The sequence below is a fragment of the Boleophthalmus pectinirostris genome, unplaced genomic scaffold (genome assembly GCF_026225935.1).
Source record: "Boleophthalmus pectinirostris isolate CB_2022bp ecotype Guang Dong unplaced genomic scaffold, ASM2622593v1 HiC_scaffold_17, whole genome shotgun sequence".
Classification (NCBI taxonomy): domain Eukaryota; kingdom Metazoa; phylum Chordata; class Actinopteri; order Gobiiformes; family Gobiidae; genus Boleophthalmus; species Boleophthalmus pectinirostris.
Window position 1 is genome coordinate 10,995,641 of NW_026571115.1, and position 27,098 is coordinate 11,022,738.

At 38.7% G+C, this 27,098-nt stretch overlaps 1 protein-coding gene across 1 annotated transcript in view; it reads left to right on the forward strand.

The window, feature by feature from the left end:
• The window catches only part of mrc2 (mannose receptor, C type 2), a 63,927-nt gene extending 37,387 nt beyond the window's left edge, over window positions 1–26,540 (forward strand). The window contains exons 10-29 of the mRNA XM_055152888.1: window positions 6,084–6,199; window positions 6,277–6,425; window positions 12,427–12,662; window positions 14,945–15,087; window positions 15,444–15,540; window positions 15,617–15,743; window positions 16,440–16,472; window positions 16,581–16,747; window positions 18,445–18,613; window positions 18,855–18,997; window positions 19,209–19,317; window positions 19,821–19,987; window positions 20,398–20,506; window positions 21,320–21,555; window positions 22,633–22,795; window positions 22,924–23,073; window positions 23,541–23,654; window positions 24,373–24,549; window positions 25,485–25,508; window positions 25,613–26,540. Of these exons, the coding sequence (XP_055008863.1) occupies window positions 6,084–6,199; window positions 6,277–6,425; window positions 12,427–12,662; window positions 14,945–15,087; window positions 15,444–15,540; window positions 15,617–15,743; window positions 16,440–16,472; window positions 16,581–16,747; window positions 18,445–18,613; window positions 18,855–18,997; window positions 19,209–19,317; window positions 19,821–19,987; window positions 20,398–20,506; window positions 21,320–21,555; window positions 22,633–22,795; window positions 22,924–23,073; window positions 23,541–23,654; window positions 24,373–24,549; window positions 25,485–25,508; window positions 25,613–25,836 (2,853 nt within the window). The 3' untranslated portion in view covers window positions 25,837–26,540. The remainder of the gene's footprint in view (window positions 1–6,083; window positions 6,200–6,276; window positions 6,426–12,426; window positions 12,663–14,944; window positions 15,088–15,443; window positions 15,541–15,616; window positions 15,744–16,439; window positions 16,473–16,580; window positions 16,748–18,444; window positions 18,614–18,854; window positions 18,998–19,208; window positions 19,318–19,820; window positions 19,988–20,397; window positions 20,507–21,319; window positions 21,556–22,632; window positions 22,796–22,923; window positions 23,074–23,540; window positions 23,655–24,372; window positions 24,550–25,484; window positions 25,509–25,612) is intronic.
• The last annotated feature ends 558 nt before the right edge of the window (window positions 26,541–27,098 follow it).

Below are 27,098 nucleotides of genomic sequence, written 5' to 3' on the forward strand. Positions count from 1 at the left end.
AATATTTAGTTGTGGATTGTTAATCGCTAATCTTAATCTCTTATTATATATATTTTTTGTAGATTTTTGTTACTCTTCCACCATACACATACATGTAGAACACACCCAGCAAAGTCTCAATATTCTTCTTCACCACTACAACTACATCTGAGTAGATTTTAAAAGAGACAGTTTTGTTAAATGTAAAATATGCCGTGCCCTGCTCAGTACCACACAGACGGTCACATCTGGGAAACTCATCCACATCTGTGTTTGATTTTGCAGCTCATAATTTCCTCCAGATTAAAGCTGGGGTTTAGTAGTTTTTATACTGGTCTCCAGTTGTAAATTACACACACAACCCTTTTACACCACTTGGTCCTAATGGAACAAAATCATTCTCTCACACATTCAACGAAATAAGCAGTTTTAAATCAAAATAATTGCTTTCTATAATGCACAAGTTATGATTTCCTTTGAGATAATGTTTTTGAAGATTAAAGGGCCATATTACGCTATTTTTTGATCTATGTTGTTTCTTGATCACAAACAGACCTGGAGTTTGTTTTATTCACATGTTTAATGCACAAATGCTGCATATTTTGGCTGTTCTCTCAAACAGAAAACACCTTGTGATGTCATGAGGTAATACAGGAAGAGCTTCACTGTTTTTAAACTCCATGCATCTTCACTAGAATCACTTGGATAATTTCAGCCCCAGAGTTCCCAATTTCTACTTAATAAATGGTAAAAGGTAGCTGCTAACAGGACAGCTATTGCTTCATGACATCACATGGTGGAACAACAATTTTGAGCTTTGGAGATGTAGACAGACTAATAATAATAAAGGGTTACTCAAACACAACTCCAGGTATGTTTAACATGGTTAACAACATTTTAGCATGAGTTACAGCTCATAAGAGTACATTTTGCATTATATAGGATCTTGAATTATTTAGAATTTTAAAAACAAAAGTAGCAACAGTAAAAGTTGTAGTAATAGTTGTGGCACAGTATTGTAAATTTTACTGTTTTTTACAACTTGACCAATATGTTTTTTCTGAATTCATAGTACGTTTACAGATTATACATTTCCTATTTCCTCCTCTCTGCTTCCTTTGGGCTTTGGAATCACACATTTTTCATTCTTTTTAATGTCTTCAAAAGTATTGCGTATTCATGGATCCCAGCTTCCTGTTCATAGGTGACATTTGAACACTTTTTTCCCAGCCAAAAAATATAATGTTTTGCTTTGAGTTGTTAATTACTATGACAACGGTGCTAGAACTGCATCACTCTGAAACCCGTGGATAACACATTTAGTGTCATGCCCCATAACTCCATAGACCTTCTGTCCGTCTGCTCCTTCAGCTGTGCAGTATTTATATCTGAGATTTATTCTGAAAAGTATCTGATGTCTCTCCGTGCTGCTCCTCAGCTGTTACGCTCGACAATGATCGTCTTTTGGATCGGCCCATTTGTTTTCGCCCCTCTGTTCACGCAGCAAAGCATTATGGTCCATTTGACACGGCCCTGTGATGGTACAGCGTGTCCCCCCGTATGAGCTGTCTGCATACAGGCTAATAGACAAAACATGCTGGCTGCTTTAGTGATGTTACTGCCGTTGACCTCTGAGACATTTGCCCCATACTGGTCTGGGGTAATTACCTCCATAGAGTGATTAACTGCCCCAGTCTGTGAGAGCAGAGAGGGGCAGATGCTGAGAACAGTGGGTAGTGACAGAATTCAGAAAAGTAGTTGTGAAAGTTAAGTTAAATATAGTTTCTATTCTTAGTTTTAAAATGTGTGTATGAATGTGTTTAGCTACTTGTGTTTTATATTGTATTATTGTATTTTCATAGAGATTTTGTTTATTCGAACTATGCACCGATACCGATATTGGAATCAGATATCGACACCAATCCAGGAAATTTTGCTGGACCAGGTATCGATCCCCTGATATCAGTTACAGTTGTGGGAGAAGTACTCAAGTTTGTAAAAGTAGAGATACATGGGCAAAAGATTTCTCAAGATTACTCATAGTAAAAGTATCACATGAATAAATCTACTTAAGTAAAAGTACTGAAATATCTGTTTAAAAATGTACTGTTTTTTCCGGGCTGTTAAAATCATCAAAAAATGACTGTGCGCCCCACAATCTAGAGCACCCTATACACGAATCCACTCGGGTGTCCCAGCACGACTTCAGTAAACTACAACCCGCACCACCCGCAGCCCAAACACACACGGAGCAGACAGCGACCGTGCGGCGAAAAACACCCGCAGCCACACTCATCACTCTACGTCGACGAGGAACAGAATGGAGGAACAAACCGAAAAAAGCGAGTGCAATGTGCCACTTCTAGACACAACTGAACAACTGCGTCACTGTGAACACGCCGACAATCCAGCGGTCCAGACAGCACCCTCCCTACACGCCACAACTGAACAAAGCCCAGAGTCACCGTGAACACGCCAAACAAAGTCCCACTGACCCATCCAACTGCTGTGTTTCGTTTAAAGTCTGGTGTGGTTTATTTGTGAAAAAAGTTAGAAAATAGACCATTTATTGACAGTGCATCTTATAATCCAGTGCAGCATCAAATGTAGTGATTTTGATAAAGCATTTAGCTGATTTAGTTCAGTTTTTTAGTAGTTATTCAATTGATTAAAAATAAATAAATCTAGCTGTTGTTGTGCATTTGTGTATCTGGTTTGCTCAAACTTTGGACATTAACTCAATGTTAATTTAATAAAATGTGCTAAAAATTGTCTCAGCCATTTCAGCGGGTCTCAAACCGTAAGAAATTTACTTTTTACTTTTCACTTCAGACCTAAAATGTAGTGTAATAGAAAGTACAGATACATGCTCTCAAATGTAGTGAAGTAAAAGTAAAATGTATCCACTGTAAAATTCACTTAAGATACCCCAGATAAGTATTGTTCTTTTACTTTGTTACCTTTCACCACTGATCCGTAAAGCTGGTAGGGCCTTTAAATTTGATGTAAGAAGTCTATTTTCAGGCTGATTCATACAAAGCTGTTCAAAAGTTATATGCTGGAATTTTGTAATAAGTTAACTGTGTTTTGGTGAGGAAAAAAGGTCATTCTCAGTCCCTGTACTGTTATTTGTTAATATGGGATACCAGCAGAGACTAAAAGCTAAAGTATCTGTATTGGAGCTGAAAAAGTTGGATTGATTCATCCCTAATTCAGATGTATGCTGATATTATTTCAACATAAATATGAAAATAAATTTGCTTTGGTGGTTTGCTGGTGACTTATAACGAATAAAGTTGTACTCAACTGAACAGAACACGTTTTTAGTCGAGTAAAGACATGTCTTGCTGATCGATTAGTGGATTAAAAAGAGCTTGTGGCAAATGCTTGCTAAACTTATCTATGGCTGCATCTCATTTCTCTTTTCTCGCTTCCTTCTCCTTGATTTCGCTTCTCGATTCTGCACACAGCAAGGAGAGAGGGTATAACTCTTCACTGACATGAATAAAGTTTGATTATTTTATCTGATGCCTCCCGAAGCCTCCCTCAGGTTTACTCCTTCCTTTCGTGGTTTTCTTTGGGGCATCACTTAATATGACGCATTTGACTGACAGCTGAAAAAATGGAGGATCGGGGAGAAGCAAGGAAAGAGAATTGAGACGTGGCCTATGTATCAAAACTGCACTCACAAGACTACACCTGCACTCACAAGACTACACCTGCATGGGAGTTCATACAAAAACCAAATATTTTAAATAGAAAAGTACAACGAAACTGTGTATTTATATCTAAAAACTAAAAAGGCAGATTAAACTCATGATTCACTCTCAAATCTTTAGCTAAGTCATGCCTTCTCCTTTCTGCTATAAATCCTTAAAATCTAGATAAAATAATTTGTTCATTAATGGTTTGCAGTCTTTACAGTTCACACTATATTCACTCTTCACTATCTGTTTTGATCCTTGGCATTAATGGTTCAGTGTTGTGTGGGTTTATTTAACCAGCAAAGCCCATTTTTACATCTTTAGCCTAACTGCAGTTGCAAAATAACTCCTATTCAAAAACATGCTTTGAGGACATACACTTTTCTGACTCTGATTGCATCATGTGCCCTAAATGTGAGCCGCAGAAGCCCAAAATATGTGCAAAATCTGTATTTGGACTCAGCTTAACACTTAGAGGTTTGTGTCTCTGGGCCAGATGTGGTTTGAGTTCACACAGCAGATCTTCTCTCACTTTCTCTCCCTCTCTCTTTCCCTCTCAGTCCCCCTCTCTTTCTCTCTGTCTCTCTCAGTCTCTCTTACACTCTATCCCACTCTTTCCATCTCTGTCAGTCTCCCAGTCTCCGCCCCTTTCTCTCTCTCTGTCTCTCTTTTACGCTCTCTTTCTCCCTCTCAGTCTCTCTTTCTCTCAGACTCTCTCCTCTCTCTGTCTTTCTCGCTCTCTCCCCCTCTCTATTACTCCCTCTCCTTCTCTCCTCCTCTAACTCCCTCTCTGTCGCTCTTTCTCTCCCTTGCTCTATCACTCCCTCCTCTTTCTGTCTCTCTCTCTTTCTCTGTCTCTTCCTCCTTTAACGCCCTCTCTCTCCCACACGCTCTCTATTACTCCTCTCCCTCCTTCTCTTTTGCCTTCTCTTTCTCTTCCTCTCTCTACACCTTCTCTTCTCATCACTTTCTTCCCCTCCCCCTCTCCCTCCCTTGCTCTCTATCACTCCCTCCCCTCTCTATTACTCCCTCTCCCTCTCTCCCTCTCCTTCTCTCCTCCTCTAACTCCCTCTGTCTTGCTCTCTCTCTCCCTTGCTCTATTACTCCCTCTCCCTCCTCTAACTTCCTCTATCTTTCTGTCTCTCTCTCTTTCTGTGTCTCTTCCTCCACTAATGCCCTCTTTCTCTCACACGCTCTCTATTACTCCTCTCCCTCCTTCTTTCTTGCCTTCTCTCTCTCTTTCTCTCCCTCTGTCTATACCTTCTTTTCTCTTCCCTTTTTTCCCCTCCCTCGCTCTCCCTCCCTTGCTCTCTATCACTCCCTCCCTCTCTCCTGCCTTCTCTCTCTCTTCCTCTCCCTCTCGCTACACCTTCTTGCTTTCTCCCCCTCCCTCTCTCTCCCTCCCTTGCTCTCTATCATTCCCTCCCTCTCCCTCTCTCTCCCCCTCTGTCGTCCCCCCTCTCCCTCTTTCTCTGTCCCTCGTTCTCTCTCTTTCACTCACACATAACTGCAGTATCTGTCTCACCCCATTGACCTGCTGCGGGCTGGAGGAGCAGTGTACACGTCTGCACTGTCAGCAGATGAGTTGGCAACAAAACTGAGGCCTATTGAAAAGAGAGTCGGGAGAGTGTAAGAATTATGATGTTTACATATATATATTTATTTAAAAAAAAGCACCTTTTAGCAGTCGGCATGTCCCAATTCCTTGTATTCGTTTTTCTTTGACGTACTAAAATATTTGAATCATTAATAAAAATTCATTTGTGTATATTAAAATGTCATTAACTCAAAACGGAGCAACCCCTCAACAGTTACAAATCTTGCTGATTGCTTGGTTTTAAAACATAGTATTTATTTTAAGTGGTGTTTTGAAAGATAGATTAATCTGTACTGTTTAGTGTGAAATATCTTTATGATGACAAGGACACTTGATATGATTAATTTGGGGGGTAAACAGGGAGTAAGCCTTGACTGGAACATGTAATTAAAACGGGATAAGACACTTCCCATCTGTTCCCGTGCAAGATCGACTAGTGGATTTTGTTTTGTATTTTTACAGTATGGACTTTTTAATATTTTTCAATCATCAGAGACTAGACCAGTATTCAGGAATTACTGCAGAATTAAAAAACGCTTTTGCCATTTCGCACCAGTGAGCACAGGCTATAGAAAACAACACAACACCATCTGGGGTTCATCTTCCAGATCTTGCTTCCATGGACAAGACCAAGATTAAATGTGGACTTGGCAGGACCAAACCATGTCCTATGTCAGAACTAAACTGGGCTAAAACCAGGGCTACACTCTTTACTATTGTGACTTAAAGGGTTTGTAGCTAGTGGGTTTTTACTGTTTTCTGACAAATGACTGAATATTCTGCTTTTGTTTGGATTTGTTCAGGGCTGGAAGTGGCACAGTCCGTCATGTTACTGGGTCGTCGAAGACCTCAAGACGTTTGATGAAGCCAGAAAAGTCTGTGAGGAGCATAAATCTGCACTTGTCACTATAACCAACAGGTACAAAACACTACTGCTCTTTTTTATGTTGTTTATTTATTTATTTTTATTGCACTAAAATGACTAATATTTTGCAGATTTGAGCAGGCCTATGCCAACAGCCTGGTGTTCGGTCGCTCTGGGGACTCATTCTGGATCGGGCTCCAAGATCAGGGCAAAGCAGGCTCGTACCACTGGCTCACAGGAGACGAAGTGACTTACACCAACTGGAACAGAGACCAGCCAGGTAACACCTTAAACGGCCCATATTACGCTATTGCGCTATTTTAGTGATTAATGTTGTTTCCTCATCACAAACAGACCTGGAGTTGTGTTTTGTTTCATTCACACAAACTCTGCGTATTTAGGCTGAGTTCTTCTCTCAAACAGAAAACACTCATTTGAATGATTTCAGCCCTGGAATTGCCAATTTCTACTGAGATAAAGGTAAAATGTAGCTGTTAAACTACTGTTTTATGAGCTTTGGAGACATAGACAGATTCATAATAAAGCGTTACTCAAACATGTGAATGAAACAAAACACAACAGGTATGTTTTTTACAAGAGTTAAAGCTCACAAGAGTTCATTTTGCACAATTTAGGAACTTCAAACCTGCCATTGTTATGCCTGGACAATTTCACTATATGAACACATTTGTACAGTTGTTTTGGTGAGCAAAGGGTGGTTCAACAAACAACAATAACCTAACTGTTTACCCGGTTTAATATATATTATTAGGGGTGGGCGATATCTCGATATTTTTAATATATCGAGATTTTTTAAAAACTCGATATGAATTCTGACATATCGTATATATCGATATAATGCTTATATTCAATTTTGATTTCGCCGTTTCGCTTGTTTACCTTCTCTCTCGTCGCCCGCGCGCCTCCGCCTTCCTGATTTTGTTCGCTCGTGTCTCCTTCACTCCTCACTACCACCGTGAACGCCGAAAGTTGGTGCCAGTGAAAAGCTTCAAGCACCACGAACCTTTTCCACCATTTACAGACAAAACCATCAGCAGCACATCCTCATATTCCACCGAGTCATGTCCTTTAGTCCAAAAGAAGTTGAACCGCAAGAGCGGCACGTGGAGTGCGCTGTTTATGCAAATTAGCCATGCGCTTTTTAAGTTTCGTTTCTGTAAAACGTTAACAAGTCTACGCAAAGCTGCAACAAAAAAACAAAAAAAATAATAATAATAATAATTAACACTATAATCTCAAACGGGCTGATGTGGCTCTTGAGTCGTTATGCTATAGGCCTATATCTTGTAAAGTTTAGCAATGTAAAGTTTATTTATGCAGAAGATTTTAATGAATAATCTGTTGCAGTGTCACTTGTACAACAGTGTTTGAATCGTTTGGTTTGATCTGCAGTGGATTGTGGGATTAAACCTCAGAGCTCCTGATGCTGGTGAGGAACATGTGTCTGTTAAAATAAGGAACATCCTGAGCTTCTTCTACTAAATGAGCTCATGGTTCTGGTTCTGGTTTGGATAACAGAGTTAATGCAAAGATGAGCTTGTCTTGAGTTGTTTAATTTATGAATGAAACAAAGGAAATATGTTTTATTTCTTTTATTTAACAGTTAAATTATTATTTATGTAATTAGGGTTTTTGTAATCTTAAATGTTCCTATATGAACTGTTGACCTCTTACACTTTAATAAAAAAAAAGACCTTGTGGAATTTGGCAGATTTGTTTTTGCAGTTTTCAGTTTTAGGGGGTTATTTTTTCTTGAACATATATCGAGATATATATCGTATATCGAGATATAGCAAAATATATCGAGATATATTTTTTGATCCATATCACCCAGCCCTATATATTATGTCACAATTTTCCATGCAGTTATTTTATATTGCTCCAAAGCAAATAATATACATTCTAAGATCATCAATTTTACATTCATTTACCATAAGTTAATGTAAAACATTTAGCATAAGATATTTAAAATGTAAAAAGGTGGTGACATAATAGAGGGGTCATTGACACAGGGAACATAATATATTTTTGTTACACATTTAAATCTCTCTGGGGGTCTCAAACCTCTTGGAATGAAACAAAACCTCTAAAATTCACAACGTTGCGCAAACACGAGCACCATGTTGGTTAGTGTCTTGTTCTCAAAAAAGCCGTATGCATTTCCAGAAGCACAGATCAGATTACAGAAGGAGCCAGTAAACCAGTAAACATGTCTCAAAGGTTTATACAGAGAAAAACAATGATTATAGATGTGAATATAATGAAATTCCCCTTGGATAAAACACGTACTTTGATTAATCTGAAATTCAAGTCAATTCAGTTTATTTTTGCATAACCCAAAATCACAACAGCAGTCACCTCAAGGGGCCTCATGAAACTGGTGATTTAACCAAAAGAAAGTTAGAGTTAAAAAAGGAAATGGATAACTGTTCCAGAGCGCCCCCTATACTTAAAAAAACAAATCAACAAACAAACAAACAAACAAAAAGACATATTACGCTATTTTCTGATCTATGTTATAATGTTGTTTCCTCATAGAGTTTTGTTTTGTTTCAGTCACTCAGGTTTAACACACAAATTCTGAATATTTAGTTTGATTTCTTCAGGTGGCGATATAAGAAGTGCTCCACTGTGTTTTTAAACTCCATACACCTTCACTAGAATAATTTGGGTCATTTCAGTCTTCATCTCTACTGAACTAAATGTAAAAAGTAGCTGTTAACTTGAAAACTACTACCACTGCATGACATCACAAGGTAGAACGGAGCATTACTCAAACATGTGTGAATGAAACAAAACACAACTCCAGGTCTGTTTTTGAGGAGGTAACAACATTGTAACATGGCTAAAAGCTCACAAGGGTAAATTTTGCGTAATCTAGGACCTTTAAAATGTTCAGGGCTTGGTATGTACACCTCAAAACTTGAATCACATTTTCCTCTAATTTGTTAATTTAAATCTCCAAATGGTCAAGTTTTTACAGCTTCCTCTGATCCGAAAGCCCCTGAATCCAGTCTCAGCTTTTTAACTTCAACAAAATACTTCCCTGATTGATCCCAGGTGCTTTTTTTACAAGTACAATTATAGCATAGTGTAGTATTGCATCATGGAGTCTTTATTTGACGCCAAAGCAGTTTTCATTAGCTGTGAATTTTCCTGTTTAGTAACTGCTTGTACATGGACTAATAACTCTTAATGGGTCCATATTACTCTGTCTTCTGATTTATGTTATAATGTTGTTTCCTCATCACAAACAAACCTGGAGTTTTGTTTGGTTTCATTCACACATGTTTGACACACAAATTCTACATATATAGGCTGAGTTCTTCTCTCACACAGAAAACAGCACCTTGTGATGTCATTTGGTAATACAGGATGTGCTCCACTGTGTTTTTAAACTCCATAAATCTTCACTAGAATCATATGGATAATTTCAGCCTTGGAATTTCCAATCTCTGCTAAATAAAAGATAAAAGGATCTGTTAACTTGAAAAGTACCAATTCATGACATCACAAGGTGGATCAGAGCATCTTGAACTCTGGAGACAGACTAATGATGCAGGATTATTCAGACATGTGTGAATGAAACAAAACAATTCCAGGTATGTTTTTTGAGGAAGTAACGGCTCTATAACATGGCTTAAAGCTCACAAGAGTCAGTTTAGTCCAATAAAGGACCTTAATAAATACGTTTATAACTTACATTCTTATTTACCGTGCGTGGAGTCGCCTCTCCACGACTTCTAACTTGGCCTGGTGGCATATAAATAGATACATATAATACCATATGGTGAAACATTTCAGAAAAAAACATTAACATCTCCATGGAGACCAGCACTGAACATACTATAGTGACATTTAACAGACTTACACTATGATTTGTTTTGATTCATTACTTAAATGTACGAGTACTTTAATGGTCAAATCGTTCGATACTGGTGACACAATTTGATACAAATGTTCAGTCGATATGCATGTGTCCCTCCACATGTGCTCTGTTCCTATTTATTTTGGTCTGAAAGAGAAACGGTCATCGCGGCGTCCCTCTCAGATGCAGCAAGAAAACGGCTCCATAGGGACTTACAGCTGAAATATTCTAAGAGGTGGCTTTTATCTTTCAGTCACTTTTTATTTTATGTAAATTAACCCTTTTAATATATGAACTTTTAAATACTTTACATCGGCTTTAATCAAATGCGCTTGTGACACACCCGTGCCGCGACTCGTGATATACGCAATCTTTTTCTTAGACTCTATTTCATAATACATTTCTTTGTAATATAACATAGTTTTAGTGTCCAGAAAGAAAATGGCAGAGTGCAGTGTGTGTAAAAAGAGCAGGGCAGTGTGGGAGGAGCTACTGTCTGTCACTGCTGCTACTGGAGACGAGGCAGAGCAGCAGAGACACAGGGAGCCTCTGTGAAAGCAGTGAGAGGAGAGACAGACTCAGGAGGAAAAGAAAAGAAATCATGAAATCATCATCAAAAAAGAGAAAGTCAGATATTGTAACTCCCCTACAGTCTGTATTAAGAGTAGACTGGTTGTATTATAAAATATAAAATAGCCGGAGAAAGCTCTGTTCTTATTTTCACTGAATAAAAATGCTGTGAATGATTGAACCAAATGAACTAAAACACTTCACATATAAACTACAACTTTACAGTAGTTGCACTGTAATGTACTGTATCTAATGTATGTATCGTTTCATTAACATCATAGTATTATATTATATTATACGCAGTAGCAGAAAAAAATGACATGAGATTTTTCTTTTTCGCGTCTAAAAACGTATTGAATCGATATCGAGGTACATATCGAATCGTGGGAAAACTGTATCGCTTCACCCTAATTCTCCTATCTCTGTGCATGAACCGCACTGATCAAAGCAGTGAAGGTTTGAGACCTTTAGGCTTGTTCAGACTCCTCTGGTGTGTTTGTGTTTCATCAGATCCTTAGATGTTTGTGTGAGGAACAATGATGAAATGTTTTAGTGGATTTACAAAAGGTTCAGTCGTCCGGACCCTCAGGCATCTCTTTGTCTAGATTCCAAATATACCACAATGTTGAGCTGACAATGGCTGTGAAAAAATACACATTAAACTGATGAAAACGCAATGTGGACATTTCAAAATTTTCAGTTCTATTTTTTTTTACTATTAACATACTATTATAGAAAATGATTATGTTATGATTATCAGTTACTTAAACCCAGAGCAGTAGCAGGTGGTGGGGGGGTGGGGTTTCTATTGATTAATATTAGAGGGGGTCCCATGTGAGACTTCTTGCCCTGTACCCCTAAAATTGTATCGATGAGCCTCCTTACACCAGTGTTTGATCGTATTGAAGAGTTTATGGGGAATTTAATGGTGGATGGGCAGTGTGACTTGTTTTTTTTTGTTTTTTTTTGGCTTCATTCAACATTTCTTCAAGGTTCTTAATGTTTTTCTAACAGATAAAAAACATGTGATTTCTTCCCCAACAAGTTATAATAAAGATAAGATAACGATATAATAAATAAGATAGATATGCATCCATTGAACTGCAGTGGTAAAGTTAGTCAGTGTTTTTGTATCTGTCCAATTAAACAAAATAAATAAACGGGTCCACGGGGGTACTTGAATAGAGGGCCAAACTAGATTGTGTGAATTTTAATGAAGGGATAGTGTTTAATGTAAAGTACATATTGTCCTATGATATCTTTCTGAGCCAGAAAATATTAATATTTTTCCTTATTACTTAGACAGTCACATCTCACGTAGGTAAGAGAAGGGCCACCAAGGTATTTACAGGCAAGTTATAATTAATAATAAAATAAATCAACAAAAATGTGTAACCCCAGTATTGTAGGTGATCCTTCCAAGTTAAACTGCTAAATAAATGAAATAATATAAGACATATTCACAATGTACAACTCTTTCTTAATTACATATTTAACTGACCATGGGTGTAGTACAAATCCTCTTGGTGGGCCAATATTACATGTTCTTTATATGAAAATTGCATATTATACATTTTGTGAAAGGCCCCTCCCTGCTCTGGGCCCTGAGTAAATAGTACCTTTTACCCTCCCCAATCCGACACCCTTGGAGCTGACTGTTGTAAGTGTATGAAATAGAAACAGATTTTGTTTCAGAGAATGTATATTTCTGTATTTTAATGGACCCCAGGAAGTATTGCGACTGGGGATCTACCTTAAACAATAAGCAATATAAACAGTATCTTCTTACACTCAATGTACCACCTGTATTTATCTATTTCAGTGTCGGTGGATGGCAGTGGCTGCGTCTCCATGGCGACGGGTTATGCGACGGGTCTGTGGGAGGTGAGAGAGTGCAGCGCGACCAAAGCCAAGTTCATCTGTCGTCAAACCCAGGACACGTCTCTGAGCCCGGAGCCCCCCGCCCCTCTGCCCCCCGTCCCCCAGCCCCACCCCAGTCTGAGCGGAGCCTGCCCCCGAGGCTGGAAGAGCAACAACAACCTGCGCTACTGCTACAAGGTGAGACACTAAAGCACCAATGGAGGGGTGACAGAAATGATGTAAGGTATATATTCAAAATCTGAGAATGATATAATTGTTTTTTGTTGGTGGGGTGGCACACATGACTCCATGAGATAAAAAAGAGATAAAAAATGTTGGGTTTTCATTTTTTAACATTCTCTGTGGAGATGGATGAGTTTTATGCCATTGTGTGGAAATTTTGTGGAGAGGCAAGCATGCAAAAAATACAAGTTTTTAAAGTTTTCTTTCTTGCAATAAAACACCTTAAATCTTAAATCTTACACAGTGTGGTTTTAAATAACATGTCATTAGATAAATGCAAATTATGTACATTTCATGGCATACTGCGGAACATTCCTTGCAAAGGATCTCCACGGAAGGTGTGGGGCGTCTCTACCAGAAATGTGGCATTGTGCACCTTTAAGAAGAATAATATGATAGCATGCATATTTTGTTATAACCTTTAAATTTGTAAAGATACTATTTTATGGAGAGTAATTTCTTATGCAATATAACCATCTGGTGTCATATTGTGATTTTAAAGGGTCCATATTTTCTGTTACTTCCTCATCACAAACATACCTAGAGTTGTGTTTTGTTTCAGTTCTTCAGTCAGACAGAAAACACTCTGGCGTCCAGTTTCTTTTCACTTAGTTAATACAGAAAGTGCTCCAATGTGTCCATATACCTTCACTAGACTAATTTGAATGATTTCAGACCTGAAATTGCCCATCTCTATTGAACTAAAGGTAAAAAGTATCAGTTAACTTGAAAACTACCACTACATGACATCACAAGGGGGAATAGAGCATTTTCAGCTTTGGCAATGTAGACAGATTGATAATAAAGAATGACTCAAACATGCGTGAATGAAACAAAACACATCTCTGGGTATATTTTTGATGAGGAAAGGAAAGGAAGATTTTGGGCTTTTCTAAGACGCGGTAGATTGTCATATTACAACCATTGGTGCATGCTATATTTAACACAAACTTTAAAAGACATAGAAATTACTGTTTAAATATCCCAGCCCATAAAACTGTCTGGAATCCGATGTCATGTGAATGAGACTGAACCACATCAAAGGCCTGTCCCAAATGTAGCTGCTGGCATAGACCGGCTGTTTGATGTTTAACCTATTCCGTTAATGTTAGAAATGAAACCAAAACAAAATAGTCGGATGAGGCAGTTTGGGGGGTTTTAAGTCTGCATAAATTAAACATTTTCTGAGACTAGACTGAATTTTGTCAACTGGCCAAAAGTTTTTAGAGTGAATATGTTTCATCCAAGTACTTCTTAAATTCTGGGACAGCTTTGAGAAGCGGCTGGCTGAAGGATGTGTCTGAAGGGAGAAGATAACTACACAAATAACACACCCTAGCTGTTTACAGAAAGGACTATCTACCCTAAGGTGTGAATAAATACATGAAAAAGAATAACTGCATAACTAACACCCCAGAAAGGACTATAGTCTATCTGTTTCTAGTTAAATTCATTGAGCTGTCCTAAGGTGTGAATAAATAAATGATGTATTTATTTCTTGTTTCTTTGAACACAGACATATATACAAACATAGATTAATAATTCAGTAATATGATCCAGGTATCAGAGTTTATAGCCGAGACTAATTCACAACACCAGTCCCATAAGGGCTTTTAAAAGCAATGGGATTATTGGTTGAAAAAGCAATAAATACAATGAATGTGTCAAGAGAATCAAATAACAAAATTTCATTCTTTCTCATTCCCTTTTCTCTCCTGCCCTCCCTTTCTTTTTCTCTTTCACACACAAAATGTACACATGTTGGCATTGCTGCTGTTGCAGGAGCCAGGCCTTAGTTGTTGAAAAAGAATTATTTTTAAAAAGTGATTTTAAAACCTCCACATTATATATATTCATCCATCAGACTCTTCAGTGTTCCTGTCTCTATTCAAATAAACCAAACAAATAAATTAAATGAATATAGCGCAATTCTGCAACCAACCTGGGAATTCGCAGGGTGTCCCCAGGGATCTTCAAAAAGAGGGCCAAACTAGATTGTGTTTTATCTCATTTTATCTGTACAAGTATTTTCTAATTAGTATCCACACATCTATTAATCAGAAAATATTCGTATTTTTCCTTACAAGGCAGTAACTTCTCAGGTAGAAAGATGTTAGGGTCACCAAGGTATTCAAGTGGCTGAGGGAAAAAGGTCGAGAACATAGACAACAAAGTACAAGTATTTCTCAATGGGTATGAATAAATGTAAGTGGTTCTGATGCTTGCCTTGTCTCCAGGTGTTCCACTCGTCTCAGATGGAGCAGAGGCTGAGCTGGCTCCAGGCTCATCTCTTCTGTCGCACACATGGAGCAAACCTCCTGAGCATCAGCAGTGCAGAGGAGGAGCAGTTTGTCATGCAGGTCCTCAATGAAGCGTTTGGGTGAGGATTTTTCCCAGCTCTACCCTCAATCGATATAGCATTTTCTTACTGGACTCTCAACAATCCTTAACATTGACTCATTTCTAATCATTCACAAACCATGTTCATACTGTAACCACATTTTGCAAGAGGGGTGAAGTGTCTTGCCGGTGGACCCAACAACAGTAAGCGTTGATTAAAGCTGGAACCAAACCTCCATTCTTTCAGTTATAAGACTGCAACTCTACTATCTGAGCTACTGTAGTCCGTAAATCTCACTTGGGACCTAATAAAAGAATTCTCCACATATTATATCCCACCTTTATCATCATAAAATCTACTCAAATCCACCATAACAAGCATGATATTTATTACAGAGACTCTGAGGATGAGGAGCACAGGTGGTTTTGGATCGGACTGAACCGGAGAAACCCAATGGACAACGGCAGCTGGAAGTGGAGTGACGGGCTGGCTGTGAGTGAATTTATAGAAGAAATAATGCCATATGTAAAATAACATAATACACTAACTTGTATATGACTGTCTCCAGGTGACATACCAGAACTTTGGGCGGTACTACAACATTCGCCCATGCGCTGCGGCCAGTCTGGGCACAATGACGTGGCTTGCCATGCACTGCGACTCTGAGCTGGACTGGATATGCAAGATCCCCAGAGGTACTCACTATTTTAGGACACCTGTTTATCACATTGAAAGACTTATATTTGTGTTAAAACTACAATATTTCTAAATCAGTAAAACACCAAATGTAAACTGACTGTCACAGCTGGACTAAACAACAAGTGTTGTGGTGGATTTAATCTTAATGTTAGGTGTCTGAACTGGTTATGTGTAGTCTTGGAGTCTACCAAAAAAAACAAAAACCAAGAATGATACCAAAACTGAGTTGGTACTAGACCAAATCAAAATCATGTTCAAGACTATTCCTTTCCGTCTTGAACATGGTTTTGATTTGGTCTAGTACCAACTCAGTTTTGGTTTTGTTTTTTTGGTAGGACAAAAAAAACAAAACAAAAAACAGGACAAAACAACACATTTCTAAATTTCTAAATTTAAATTAAACTGGGACAAAGCAAGGATAATTGGATGTTTTTTTAGTTCCTGTCTTGTCCAGGTTGTGTTTCATTCCCTATTTAGACTAGTGTTTGGTCTAGTCCTGTCTAGTCTATTTTTTGTGCGCATGTGTGAACTCAGCCATATTATCTCTTACTCACAACTATTCAACTGTCTTAATTTTTCATCATTCAGAAACCCATGAATAGAAGCTAGTATCCTACCAGTAATACGCTCATCTTGATATGAAACACTCCTTTATCTCTGCCTTATCCTCACATCTCTCCTTTGTGCTTTAGGAAGTGTAGAGAAAGAACCAGAGTCACCAGAAGGTCTGTTGTTTCATTTTTGAACTCTTTGTTTATATAAATATCTTTCGGGGTTTTATGATGTAACTCTATCTGTTTTCGATCTACCTCCTCTCTCCTCCGATTTTCCAGGGGCCAGTTCACCAGAGTGGATTGGCTTCCAGGAGGCCGAGTATAAGTTTTTCGACCATCGCACCACATGGGACCAGGCTCAGAGGATTTGCACTTGGTTTGACTCATCACTGGCCTCTGTCCACTCAGCCGACGAAGAGGCTTTCCTGGCCAGTACATTACGCAAGGTTATGCAGCATTTATATACTATTTAGCTCCTGTTTTATTGAGTTTCAAATTACATCACAAAATTATATAGTTCTATAATATTTAAAGGGTTTATATCGTGCCATTTATGTTTCCTCATCAAAAACGTACCTGGAGTTGTGTTTTGTTTCATTCACACATGTTTAATCCTGTAAATCCTGCACATGTTTTAAACTCTCTACACCTTTGCTCGAATCATTTGGATAATCTGAGCCCTGGAATTGCCAATTTCTACTAAACAAAAACTGAAACCTTCATTACATCACAAGATGGAGCTTTTGGAGATGTAGAAAGACTAATAATAAAAGGTAACAACATTCTAACATGGCTTAAAGCTCACAAGAGTCCATTTGGTGTAATATAGGACCATTAATACAGTTAGTTAAAATGCAGATATTGTTGTAATACAGGAAGTTCTTGAGTCTAGTGACTAATAGAAACTCATATATTCCCACGGAGGCATGAAGCAGTTGTCAGTGTAAAAATGGATGGGTTTATTTTTGCAATAAAAACACTTGTAATTGAATATAGCTATTAGGTTGACAGTTCAAGTCCTGCTACTCTCAATGCATACTACTGTTGTGTCCTTAAACCAGAGCTAAAACCAGGTCTAACCATGAGATAAGGAGTCTTCATTTGTCAAATTTGATTGCCAGTGTGTTGTCAGGGCCTTGGTAGTGATCAGGGCAAACTCAGACATACCAAACAAGCTTCAACCTGCAGCTAAAGGTCATTAGTGATGCTGCGGTCTGCACCAGGCTCGGCACGAACACACACAACCTTTCTATGCTAAAATGCTGTCGGGTAATGGTCCTAGCACTAGAGTCACAGCTAGACAACAATCAGGTTTGACACGGCGCCTATGGGCTTGGTTTAAGGGCTAACACACTGACATGTAGAGACAAAGGTTGGTTCACTTGCCCCTTTACTATTCACACTCTGTCCATGGCTTACACTGGTCAGTTTTTGCTTGATAATGTAGGCAAATCAAAACCATTGTATTAAAAAAAATTAGCTGCATGTGTTATTAAATAGGGATTCAGTGATCCAACTTTTTCTGTCCCGATATCGATGTTAATATACTCCTTTGTGAGCAAGGTCACTTCACAGATATGACCTGTAAAATTGGCCTAGTGGTGTCTCCTTCTTGCCTATATGGAGAGATAATTTGTTTAATGCCATACACTGGAATATTCAAGGCAAAATAATAAAATCTTCATGGACACTAACAGAAATCTTCCATCTTTATGTTGTTCTAGATAAATATTTTGGTTTATAATGACCTAAATATTAAAATTATTATTGTAAATTGTCACATTTTTAAAGTTTATTCTCTTTACAACAAGGAACCACTCACCCATTCACATGCACATTCATACACCAGTGTATGCAGAAACTAGGGGCATGGAGGGTTAAGTTTCTTACCCAAGGACACAACGAAAGCACTGTGGGAGCTAGAATCACACCACCAACCTGTGAGTTAGTGGATCTGTCCGATCAACCATTGAAGTTTGTTTTTTTTTTAATGTCGAGAGCGGGATTCAAACTGCCAGCCTTCGGGTCAGTTGACAAATGCTTTACCAACTGAGCTACTACCGCCCCATGTCATGAAAACGGATCGCTGAAATCCAAACTAAAGCCTGGTACGGATCCTTTAACATGGTTCTGTTACTTTCAGATGGAGAAGGTAGAAGGGGACAACTGGTGGCTTGGTCTTCACACTTATGAAAATGACGGCAGATTTCGATGGTCTGACTTCTCTGTGCTCAACTACATGTCCTGGGCTCTGGGCAGGCCACACCCCCTCAGCCGAGACCGCAAATGTGTGCACCTCTCTGCCAGCAAAGGTATAAACTAACTTAACTGTTTTTAACTCAATTTTTTCATGTTAAAGTTAAAATAGCTGTACTCATTTTTCTTCCATGTAGTTGAGCGAAGTTAGTTTTGCCACAGTACTGATAAATCACAAAAGAGATCACTGTGTTCTGTCAAACTTATCACAGTGAATAAATGGAGTAGTTCTGTCTTTATTTTTAAGTCAATGAAAATCAAATGAAATTATTTGAATATAAAATGTTGGCATTACAGGTGACTGGTCAGATCAGAAGTGCCACTCAGACCTGCCTTATATCTGCAAAAGAGTCAACGTCACCGGGACGATTCCCCCCACCCCCACCTCACCCCTCCCTCAGTCTGGATGTGTCGACGGGTGGACCGCCTATCGCCATAAGGTTAGAACTACCATTTTATAACATTGCTATGAATCAAAGTTAGGGTGGCGTCCAGTTTCTTTTCAGGGCGGTTTATTTCCAATTGGCACATTCATCTCAGTAATCTTGATTGACAGCTGAGGAATCGAGTTGAATCGAGTTAAATCAAGGTGTCATTTGAACAGATATTGGATGCGGCCGAGGTTACAAACTCGTATTTCCTGTTTTATAGTGCTTCCGAGTGTTTGACCAGGTGAACAAGATCACATGGTCAGGAGCCAAACTGAAATGTGAAGCAAACGGTGGTGTTCTGGCGGTGGTGTCGAACCATTTAGAACAAGGTAATGTTTTAAATAATGAGAATCTTTAGAGTAACTGTTCAACTTTAATTCATTTACATGCACATATAGACTCCACTGGAAAATGAGAAAATTTGCTTGCCAAACTTGCGACTAGGGAGGCACCAACCCAAATTTGCTGGATTGAGTATTGACTTACAAATATTGAGTCAGCCAATACAGAATATAGTTGGTACAGAAAATCAGAAAATGTATATAAAGTTGTTTTTGTAGTTTTGTAGAGATAAATAACAGCTCTATAACACATTTGGATCAGTTTGTCTCATTGCATTACTTATACTTAAAGCTCTAGTATTTGAACTGAAACAGCTTGATCGGTCCATCTCTATTTGTAGAAGCGTATTTTCTTCTTTGTGCATATGAAATTATTAATTTATATAATTTAGATGATAAACCGCTTGTATCTTTTATACTGACTGTACTCCACCACAGTGAATATGACATTACAAAAGCTCTATTTTCATTTTATTGTTTTCTCCCCTCAGCCTTCGTCACCACTCTCCTGTTTAACACCAGCATTGACCTGTGGCTGGGCCTGACCTCAGACTCTAAAGGGCATTTCCAGTGGGCACAGCCGGGTCTACTCAGCTTCACCAACTGGGCACCCGGAGAGCCCCTGGACAACAGCGGACCACACCACAACAGGACTCCGGTACGGGAATTAGTCTGTTTGAAAATTTGAACTCATTAGCATTTAGAGCATTGTTTTCCAGTCAAGGAGAATTTACTTGGAATAATTTCAGATTTGGAGGTCAAATTTGGAGGTCTTTTTTGTAAATGTTATGAACTAAGAGTTTGAAATTATGGTTTTCAAGTTAACAGCTCCCTTTTACTTCTAATTCAGTAGAGATTGTCAATTCCAAATCTGAACTCATCCAAATGATTCTAGTGAAGGTGTATGGAGTTTAAAAACACAGTGGAGCACCTCCTTGTACTGTATTACCACATGACATCACACGGTGGAACAGAGTGTTTTCTATTTGAGAGAAGAAAACAAAGAAGTTACAAACCGCTTTGGAGAGAATGGTCTAATTATGTTTTATTTATTTATCTCATTTCCAGGGTAACTGTGTGGTGATGCGTCATGGTAACCCTCAAAGGAACACTGGGATGTGGGCGTCTCGGGCCTGTGAGATGGAGAGCAATGGATACATCTGTCAGAGGAAACAAGGTGTGGTACAATATTATCAGGCATGTTCATGTCCTTTACAGAAAAGCAGCATTTCTTATCTCATAACATATTTTAGGGATGAATGACAAGTTTACTTTTGCTTATAATAGGAAGCTTTTAATAAATTGCTATAAACAAGCCTAAACCTGTGCATGTAATTTTGCCAGAATGTTGAAATGTATGTGTTTTATTCTTAAAGGTGCATTGTGTAACTTTTCTGGTGGATCATCCATCAAATACTTGGAGATGTTTTTGCTTTGTCTGGAATGTTTCACAGTATGGTATTACACGTTTTCTCTTCATTGAGACCAAGCCAGACCAAGTTACATGTCAGATCTGTGGAGAGGCGACCCCACTCACAGTCAGAATGCCTGTTTTTCTAGGTATTTTTGAGCAGTAAAACCACCTGCAATGTAATAACTGTAAGGTAGAGCTGTTTAATGTCATACTGTGGAACATTTCAGAGCAATGACATCCATAGAAACAAGCAGGTGACGGACTCCCAAACAAAAAGTTGCATAATGCACCTTTAAGTCACTCTACTCAGAATTCACAATCAGGAATCAGAAACTGTTGAATACCTTTGTTAAACTACAGATCTTATACTCTTTAATACAAACTAAAAACCAAGATAAAGAACTATTACATTCAAGTCAATTTTAATAGTTGTTTATCTTGATTTTTGATCGCATATTTCCATTTTCCTGTTGTACTTGGACTTTGCGTCGTAATATTGGAATTTCCCCATTCTGGAACAAATAAAGTTTATATATTTGTGTAGCCTATACTTACAAACCCTCTGCCCCCTCGTAGACCCCGGCCTGCCCCCAGCCCCTCCCCTCATCCCTTCTCTGCTGAAGCCCGTGGACCTCGGGGGTCTGTCCTATCGCGTGGTGGAGAAGAAGCTGGACTGGACCGGAGCTCTGCATCTGTGTGAGTCTCTGAACGGGACTCTCGCCACGATAAAGACCCCGTACGAGCAGGCCTACCTCACCCTCCTCATCAACAACCTGCGCCGACCTGCCTGGATGGGACTCTACAACTATGGAGTGAGTGGATTTTTGTGTTCCCATGGTGCCACAATACACACATTAGTAAACACTGACAAAACAGTTTTAAGATCAATACAAAATAATACAAAATGGATTAAAACAACACATTTTTAGGAGCCTGTGATCAAGACGAGTGTTCATGGTCCTGTTTAGGTGTTTGATTTTTGAGAGTGACTAACTGAGAGGGACCTGCTTAACAGCACAAATCAGCTCCTGTTGTAATTTTTACCAAGTCAGTTCTTTCTAATCAAACTGTGTTAAACTAAAGCTCAGATTAAAGTGTAACAAAGTCTCAAACATAGCACCTTCAGGGAATGTTGATGGCATCAGCTAGAAAGTATCAGTAACCAATATCACAAGAACATAAATATATGACAATAACACAAAAGGAAAATAGACAAAAAGGCATATTCTACATTTCCAGTCAAAAGTTTGGACAAACCATCTCATTCAGTGTTTTCTTTCCTTATTTTTATTACTTTCTACATTTTGTATGCATACAGAAGATGCCAGATATTTGAATTAAGATATATGGAATTATGTAGCAAAGGAAAAAAGTGAAATAACTCTTTGATATGTGTCTTGCCCAATGACACAATGCTGCCTCTGTTAGGATAAGAGATAAACACTCAAACTATTGGGCCATCGTTTCCACATGGAGTAAGAGTATTAGTGTGACAATCTTCTGACCGTGTTAAAGGTGCACATTTGTAACATCTCTGGTTCTGTTTGTCTCTGTGGAGTTGTTTTTGCTCGTCTCCATGGAGATATTGCTTTCCTGAAATGCTTCACAGTAGAGCATTAAACAGTTTTGATGGAAGGAAATATCACTTCTTGGAGCTGTCCATCCATTTGTAAACCCATCTGTTATACTGTCAACAACAGCTCGGTAACATTTGCAAATTAACCAAATATTCACTTGGATCATCTCATTTGTTTATATTGGCCCGTTTCAAACCTTTTATAGTTCTAGAGTAGAAGTTTTTGTAATGTTATACAGTTTATTTTCAACAATACACAACACACAATAACAAAACAGCAGCGTAAAATCATACATTGTTTTGTCATTTTTAGGGCAGAACTTTTACATGGCTTGGTGAAGAGGAGGGGTTGTATTCAAACTGGAAGGAGGGAGAGCCCAGTCAGAGCGCTGGCTGTGGTCACATGACTACCACCGGCGAGTGGGTGATGACGCAGTGTGATGCCAAACTTGGTGCTGCTTTATGCCAAATTGGAGGTACGAACATGGCAACATAGTTTCTTTATGCATATGAGTCTGCATTGTACTTATGATAAATGTCTAGTTGTGTCCTTGAAATTTGAAAGTTATAGATTAGAGTGTGATGTGTATTTTTGTCCTTTCAGAGGACCCTGTGGGGCACCAGTGGGTGTACCCGGGGGAGTGTCCTCACTCTGTGGGAGAATGGGCCTGGGTCCCCTTTAGAAACAACTGTTATGCCTTTAACCTGCAACACCTGAGACTACAGCATAACGCACGCTCCGACTGCAAGAACGGTAATATCACTGTATACATATATACAGATATTTACAACACATTTTTAACATAATAACAAAATGCATCCAGCAGTTGAGGAGAGTCACAAGCACTTTTAATTTAACCACCATTAACATTAAATACTCAATTACCTTCTCTGGTTTAGTTTTATTTCTTTATTAAATTTATTAAATCTTACTTGTATTAGGAGTATTTTAGGTTTTATTCATCATGAGTTCAATGTGTAAAACTATTACTAAAAGAAACTACTTCATGAGCTCTTGTTTTTCTTTGTCATGTTATTAGCTTTTTTATTATTATTATTTTTAAGTAAATAAGGAAGTATACTTTTAAATAATGTACTCATAGAACTTAAGTGTTAACGTGTTTTGCCTCTGTGCCCGTCTCTCTCTCCTCTTTGCCCATTTCTCTCTCTCTCTCTCTCTCTCTCTCCACTGTGCCCGTCTCTTCTCTTTCTCCTCTGTAGTGGGGGCGGAGCTTCTCTCCATCTTGGATGAGACTGAGAACGAGTTTATTTGGGAGCACATCCAGAGCTACGCGGAGCAGGCACACGGGGCCTGGCTCGGGATCAGCGTCAAAGGTCAGGAATTCACCCACATGCTCCCTCCCTCTTTCTTTCTTTTTTTTCTTTTTTTGTGCCTCTTTCTACACCAACGTTTGGCTCTGCAAATATTAATACTACTCATAACTATCACAATGAATCAAAAATGCTGCTACATTTTACACTTTGTTGGTATAATAGTAATTGAATTTTCATAGAAGTCACTGATGTTGTTTTATCGTAGTAGTAGTAGGAGTAGGAGCAGTAGGAGTAGTAATAGGTGTAGTAGTAGTAGGTGTAGTAGGTGGAGTAGTAGGAGTAGGTGTAGTAGTAGTAGTAGTAGTAGGTGTAGTTGTAGGTGTAGTAGTAGGTGTAGGTGTAGTAGGAGTAGTAATAGGTGTAGTAGTAGGTGTAGTAGTAGTAGGTGTAATAGGAGGTGTAGTAGTAGTAGGAGGTGTAGTAGTAGTAGGAGGTGTAGTAGTAGTAGGAGGTGTAGTAGTAGTAGTAGTAGTAGTAGTAGTAGTAGTAGTAGTAGTAGTAGTTGTATAGTTGTATTACTTTGACTAAGATAATTAAACTTAGTTATTTAACATTTTTAAGTTGCAGGTTTCTAGAACACAAGTACTGAGCTCTAAATTAGTCCTCATGAACTTTTTTTTTCTCCAAACCTCAGAATTTTACTGACAGAAAATTGTAATTGCATAGACCAGATAGACGGTTAGTATCTGTGGGCTAATACAGCATATTTCTCCTGCAGGTCGTGGTCTGGTGTGGAGTGAAGATGAAGCAGAGATAACTTTCTCAAACTGGGAGGCTCAGGCTTTCTCTGTTTTGTCTCCAAACTCGTGCTTCTGGATCCAGAGCAACACTGGACTGTGGAAACCAGGCTCCTGCCGGAACCGAACACATGGGGTCATCTGCAAACGGCCGAGGAGTGAGCAGAACTTTACTCATTATATTATGAAATTCTCAGAAAAAACTGTATGTATTATATAAGTTTTTTGTTGTTAATTATTTTAGTTTGATTCAAAGCAAATAATGTGTTTTTAAAGTTACGCTATTTTCTGATCTATGTTATAATATTGTTTCCTCATCACATGTTTAACACACAAACTCTGCATATTTAGCCTGAGTTCCACCTTTGGATGTTATGTGGTAATACAGAAAGTGCTCTACTTTTTTTTTTTTTTTTAACTCCATACACCTTCACTAGATTTTGATGATTTCATCCCTGTAATAGGGAATGGGAATGTGACGTCACACGACTTCCCACATGAGAAGGAACCGTCTACTAGGAGCCACACTTTGGTGTAAACTGGTTCAGTGAAAGTGTTAGATAACGCGCTGTTGGTGTTTCCGCCATGGGACGAACTTGTTCAGTTGTGTACCGTACACAACCGAACAAGTTCGGACACACATTCACACAATCGGAAGCGCAAGAAAATAGACAATGGAATATTGTTTTCTTGTTTTCCAGCATGGAAACAGAGTCAAGGGAGTTGTGTCACCAATCAAACTGTTTATTTTCCAGATGGCATCTTTTATGGGATACTTCTAAAATAGGCTAAATTACCTTAAAGTTGCCAATCTCCACTGAACTAAAGGTAAAATGTAGCTGTTAACTTGAAAACTACCACTTCATGACATCTCAAGGTGGAACAGATCATTTTGAGTTTTGGAGATGTAGACCAATAATAAAGGGTTACTCAAACAAAACACAACTCAAGGTATGTTTTTGAGTAGGTAACAATATTATAACAAGACTTAAAGCTGGCAAGAGTCAATTTCATGTAATATAGGACCTTTAAAGTGCTTCCCCACAGTTACACTTAAAACCAATATATCTTTTCTTCTTGTCTTTATTTCCAGTTATAGAAACATCAGCTGTTACATGTAAGTTTAAACATTTCATATTCACCTTTCCCTTTAATAAACTTTTCAAGGCGTTTATTTCCAAACTTAACCCTCCTTTCTACTGCGTATTGTCTCCTCCTTAGTGGACTCTGAGCACCTGCCCACCCTGATGGTCGTCATGGTTACGGGCCTGGTCCTGGTGATCCTCATCGTCAGCGTGATTTACCTGTACCGGCGCAGGACAGTGGGCGCGCGGGGGTCCTACGAGGGGGCGCGCTACAGCCGCACCAACTCCAGCTCCACAGAACAGATGGAGAAAAACATCCTGGTGTCAGACATGGAGCTGAACGAGCAGCAAGAAGAGTAGCAACAGAAATACCCCCTCCCTCCTTCTACTGCACCCTGTAGGGCTTGACAATAATGCTAGACAATATGGTGAATAAAAAGGTATCTCGGTTTTCTCAGAGCCAGGTCTCCATTTCAGTTCGATCGTGATTCATGTAAGATTTTAAATTTGATACTGAGAGGAAATTAAAGTAACTGCTTCTTCTACACATTTAAACTTCACTGTGTTTGCTTAAATCCAGCTGAAAAAGTGTGGGACAAATATTTCTGCATCAAATAGAGAAAAAGTGACTCACCTCTACTTGTTATCTAGCCAAATTCTAATAAAATTGTCAATAGAATAAAATTGAATGATGCATAGAAAACTAGAAAAGCACTCAGAGAGCGCAGACCTCCGCCAAGGACTACCCCCATTTTTTATATAAATTGCGATAAAATCAGTCTTCTGGATCAGATCCGGATCAGCCTTTGGAATATGAAAGAGGATCCCATTGTCCATCCCTGAGTCAAATTTCATGGGGTTTGGTCAATAATTAACCGAGATATTGAGAAACAAAATTTTTGGCCCCATTTACCACAATGTTAACTAAAATTTCAAAGTGATCCAGAATCCAGGATTTCTTCCGGATCACCCCCAAAATGAAATCAGTTCTTCCTTTTCACATTTCCAAGAAATCCTGAAAATTTCATCAAAATCGGTCCATAACTTTTTGAGTTATGTTGCTAACAGACAAACAAACAAACAAACAAACAAACAAACAAACAAACAACAAACAACAGACAAACAAACAGACAAACAAACAGACAAACGCCGGCAAAAACATAACCTTCTTGGCGGAGGTAATAATACAACTTTTATGTACTTTTATATGGCCTTTTTTCTACTTTGACCATAACCAAAACAGAGGCAGTTTGTGGAAACCTTTTTGAAAAAGAGACTAGCAACAGTAGCAGAAGTACAGTGGGAGATTTTGGGCCCTGGATACAAGCCAACTCCGTGGGCCAATGGTAGATCGTGTGCTTAAAGAGTTAATGTCAAGCCCTGCCAGCCCCATTTATACCTGCCCCTGTCCTGCCCCTGTCCTGCCCCTGTCCTGCCCCTGTCCTGCCCCGGTCCTGCCCCGGTCCTGCCCCTGACCTGCCCCAAACTGGGACTGAACCCGGAGAGACTGAAGATTTGGATTTACTTTTTACGCAATGTGGCATTTTTTATATATAAAGTTGTTTTTTCAAACCAAAAAGATGATTTTTAAAGTGCACACAGTCTGTGCAGAGCGCAGCAGA